At 35.5% G+C, this 4,477-nt stretch overlaps 1 protein-coding gene across 2 annotated transcripts; it reads left to right on the forward strand.

The window, feature by feature from the left end:
- Positions 1-568: 568 nt before the first annotated feature.
- Positions 569-3,974, forward strand: LOC102669922 (uncharacterized). Of its 2 annotated transcripts, XM_014763825.3 has the most exons (6): positions 569-687; positions 813-1,730; positions 1,833-2,066; positions 2,141-2,262; positions 2,453-2,541; positions 3,008-3,974. In XM_014763825.3, exons 2-6 carry the CDS (start codon positions 820-822, stop codon positions 3,350-3,352), a joined length of 1,701 nt encoding a protein of 566 aa, XP_014619311.2. In that variant the 5' UTR covers positions 569-687; positions 813-819; the 3' UTR covers positions 3,353-3,974. The 2 variants fall into 2 exon arrangements, with proteins under 2 accessions (XP_014619311.2, XP_040862521.1); XM_041006587.1 differs by lacking the exon at positions 569-687 and having other exon boundaries at positions 770-1,730.
- Positions 3,975-4,477: the final 503 nt, after the last annotated feature.

Below are 4,477 nucleotides of genomic sequence, written 5' to 3' on the forward strand. Positions count from 1 at the left end.
AACCTGATACTTATAGAGTGGAGTAGGAGCTTTGAGTCCTTGTTTGTAGAGACTATTATAGTGATGTAACAACCCTTATAGAAAATTATCAACTTGTAGATAATTATAACTTATAGATAATGTGTATCTTACAGATAATTAACACTTGATAAGGAAGTTGCAACATTATCATCAATATTCAAGTAATGAAATGCATAGAGATAACCTGTTAGTCAGGGAGTCTAACTGCCAAGGGTGATACATCCGTGGTCCTTTGCCCGGGCTGACGTGTGTATTGGAGTATCACATAGCTTATCATGCCCACTTTGTGGGCCCTGGACACTTGCTTTGTTATTTTAAAAAAAAATGCTATCTAATGGGGCTTCTTTGGATCTTTAATTTTGGACTCATGATCTCTCTGCCTCTCTATATGTAAAATTCAGGACTCATATTGCATGTTCCCATATAATTCACTTTAATATTATCAATGGTTCTTTATTTTTCTTCTGCATCTCTCTACTTTTATTCCCCTCTCACCCTTCAAAAAGAAAAAAAAATCAGTTATGTCTAACACCTTGTTCCTGGATATTTTATTTCTCTCTTGGCTTCCATGTGATAACAGGTTCTACGTTGTGATACCTGTGGGGCATCAGGGTTTGACAATGAACTCGTTGTTTGTCACAAGTGCAATGAAGGCGCAGAGCACACGTATGTACTTGAAACTATTTCATATTCTTATCTTTTTTTTTTCCAATTACCTGCACATCTATGTAGTCTTTTTTTCTTGCTTTCCGAGGTAGTAAAATTTGTGGTGTTTGTTTTTCATCAACCAGTTATTGTATGGATCCTGATGAGCAGTCAAAATTAGAAGCAAAACCGGAACTTCGTAAAGATTGGACATGTCAAGAGTGCATGCCGAGGGAAGGTACTAACAAATTAGTGCAAGATGAAGTTGAAGTGGCTGAAAGAAAAAGGAAGGGGCATCTATTTGAAAGTTCAACAGACTCTGAATCTCGTAAAGGCTCAAAATTAAAATCTAGATCTTCATGTACTGGTAAAAGTGGGGAAAATGGTGCTGAGTTATTATCTAGAAGACCACTAGTCCCTGTTAAAAAGTTTAAATTGAAATCGGTAAACAAAATACTTTATTCTGGGCCGGAAAGATCTAGTGGTGAAACTTCATTTCCTGGACATAGAATACTGGTAAGTAATCACGACACTCACAAAGACCCAAACTCTCCAAATGCAAAGAAGAAAAATGAAAGCCAGCATGGTGAACAGCCCACAAAAGCTGGTACATCAATGAGCTTGTCTGAATTATGGACGAATCCTGATTTTGATGGAAATACCTACTTGAGAAACCTGGCAAGCAATCACAACACTCACAAAGACCCAAACTTTCTAAATGGAAAGGAGAAAAATGAGAGTCAGCAAGGTGAACAGCCCACAAAAGCTGGTACATCAATGAGCTTGTCTGAATTATGGACGAATCCTGATTTTGATGGAAATACCTACTTGAGAAACCTGGCAAGCAATCACAACACTCACAAAGACCCAAACTTTCTAAATGGAAAGGAGAAAAATGAGAGTCAGCAAGGTGAACAGCCCACAAAAGCTGCTACATCCATGACCATGTATGAACTAAGGACTGATCCTGCTTTTGATGAAAAGACCTACTTGAGAAACTTGGTGCATGTTGAGGCAGCATATCTTTCACATCGTGTTGTCCCAAAGGCTGATTACAAATGGCTGTATGACCCATTTTCTTTGTCTTTAGTTTAACTATTCAGCTTGTTTTGCTTCAAGGGTGAACAAATTTGAATTTTCTTGTGTATTTGTGATTATTCATGCAGAGGCAAGTTTCAGATACACAACAGTGAGGGGATTGCAAGGACTTGGGATGGGATTCAAGCTCACTTATCAAATTGTGCATCAGTTGAAGTTCTTGAAGTGGCGAATAGGCTTTCTGAGATTATTATTATATTGGAGGAACTACCTCGACTGAGGACTTGGCCATCTCAATTTATGAGAAGTCAAGTCACTGAAAATGATATCGCTCTCTACTTTTTTGCACATGATTCTGATAGGTTTGTTAGGTCTTTCTTTTGTAACTAACAAGCTTGGTTTTATACTGTCTACTCATATGTATGTCTTTCTGCAGCTATATATATTATGAACAATTGGTGAATTACATGATGAATAATGATTTGGCTCTGAAAGGAAATTTGGATGGGGTTGAGCTTTTAATTTTTCCATCTAACATTCTGCCTGGTTATTCCCAGTGTAAGAAAGTCTTTTGGTCGTATATATCTTGGTTTTAACTACATTAACATTTTCTGTTTACGTTTGTCTCCCTATAACTATCACTATAACTACATTAGCAGTTATTTTTTAGATTTTAACTATATAAGTAATTATTTTTTAATTCATTTTTCTAATATTTTTTCCTTTCCTACTTGTTTGTGCTTGCCAGGTTGGAATGGCATGTTCTTCCTTTGGGGTGTATTCAGAGGACAAAAGGCGAATAACTCAGCCAGCACACCAGTGTCAAATTCTCTCAAGGTATTGACATGAGTGAAATTTCGTTACCTGCTGTCTTCGACCAACAAAGATATCTCTCTTTTCCATCACTTAAATATTGATTGACAAGCTTGAAAATACTAGACGATCATAATTTGCTATTTTTTTTAATATTATATTTATGTGTTGATTGTTTATGACATTTGTCTCTTATAACCTTTCCACCAAGTATACTCCTCGTCTGTATTTTTTCTGGAAAACCAAATGTCTACTATACTCATAAAAAAAAAAAAAAAATCGTTGGAATACACAACTGGTATGTTGCATCATAAAATTGCATATTCAGTCAATTATCATAGTCAAGTGGGAAAAAAGTCCTACTTTAAGAGTGGCATAATAAACTGATAATAATTTGGATATACATATATATATGTGGGTGGGTGCATTTAGGACATCGGATAACCTATGCAGATGTAAGCAGAGCTAATGCATACTTACTGTCTTGCAGCTAAAAGATGGAGATGCTGCAACAATTTTGCCATCTGATCTCAATGTTTATCCTCAAGATGGAGATGCCGTGGCAATAATTGATGAAATTCCTGAATCTGAACCTTCAGGAGACACAGTTTTGCTGGTTGGAGAGAATTCCGATGGTAAAGGAGGAGTGGCAGATGCAGAGCATGATGCAGTTATAGAAGATATTAATGTTTCACTTTGGCCTGAAAGTGAAACACAAGAAAATGGTTCTGTTGGGATTGAGGACTCTCTTGTACCACTTTCAACTCCAGATTCAGACGAGTTGCAAGCTGCGAGTGCTTTGTTGTTGCTCGCTGAGGGTTTCATAAAGTTTTGAGTGCTGCATTTGAAGAACACCTCTTGTTTATAGTTGTCCTTTTATGTTGCGTGTCACTGGGTCACTGATATTCATAATTCATAACCTGCGGGTACTTCCATTCTTCTCTCTAGGGATAAGTCTTCAATGCCTCATGTGAAGAACGCTTTTTTTTTTTTTTTTAGCTACCCTTAATCCTTTCGTATAATTTAGAATCTAGAATGGAATTGTTTGTTTTTGCTTTCCAGAATTTTTGTCGTTGCAAATTTATGGCACTTGACTTGATTTACTTTGGAAGTTATTGTCCTTTTCTTGGTTCTTATTATTTTCTGGCCTATAGGTGTTCGTACATCTGGATTGCCATGGGAAATCTTTTGATCTGGGCCTAAAAATGTTAAAACTTATGATCTGGGTTATTTGTTCTTTAAAACATGTGGGCCTGGCCCAATTCAAAAACGTGATTGGTCTAGGCTATTGCTATATTCACGGTTTTCTTTTGCTAAGTACACTCACCTCCTTTTTTTTTAACTCAAATTGTTTTAAAAGAATGATGATATTTTGACACCCTTTTATTTTAAACATCTCACCAAAATTTCTTATTCCTCTCCATCTCTCTTTCTCACATCATATCACCTATCATACTTATTTTTTCTTTCTCTCTCGCTAGGTGTATACTAACATTTGAGTGTCGATATATTTTTATTGTTTAAATAACCTTTTTTTTTTCTAATCAACTTCTCTTTGTCACAAACTTCCTCTTTCATGGCAACAACACATCAAATTTTAAAAATCATTGTTTAAATTGTGTTATGAAAAGTAGTTTATGAAATTTTAAAAACAAAACACTGTTCTGGAAAGTACATATAAAAAAAATGATTTTGAGCCTAAATGAATCCCGGTGGACCAGTTTTTTAGTGGTTACTGTAGCTGACAAAAATAAATGTTAATTGACAAGTATGATCCTCATTAAAGTTTAGTTTATAATATGCTATTTTATTTGAAAATAGAAATAAAAATATGATATTTGAAGAAACAAGAATGTAGTGTTGTTTGTGGATGAAGAAGACTTTTGAGTGTGTTTGTTGAGCTTTGCACTTTCAGTGGGTGGTGGATAATTAGGTGGTTTTTGGAGTGTTAAGGGTGGGT

This window comes from Glycine max, chromosome 11 (assembly GCF_000004515.6).
Source record: "Glycine max cultivar Williams 82 chromosome 11, Glycine_max_v4.0, whole genome shotgun sequence".
Taxonomy (NCBI): Eukaryota; Viridiplantae; Streptophyta; class Magnoliopsida; order Fabales; family Fabaceae; genus Glycine; species Glycine max.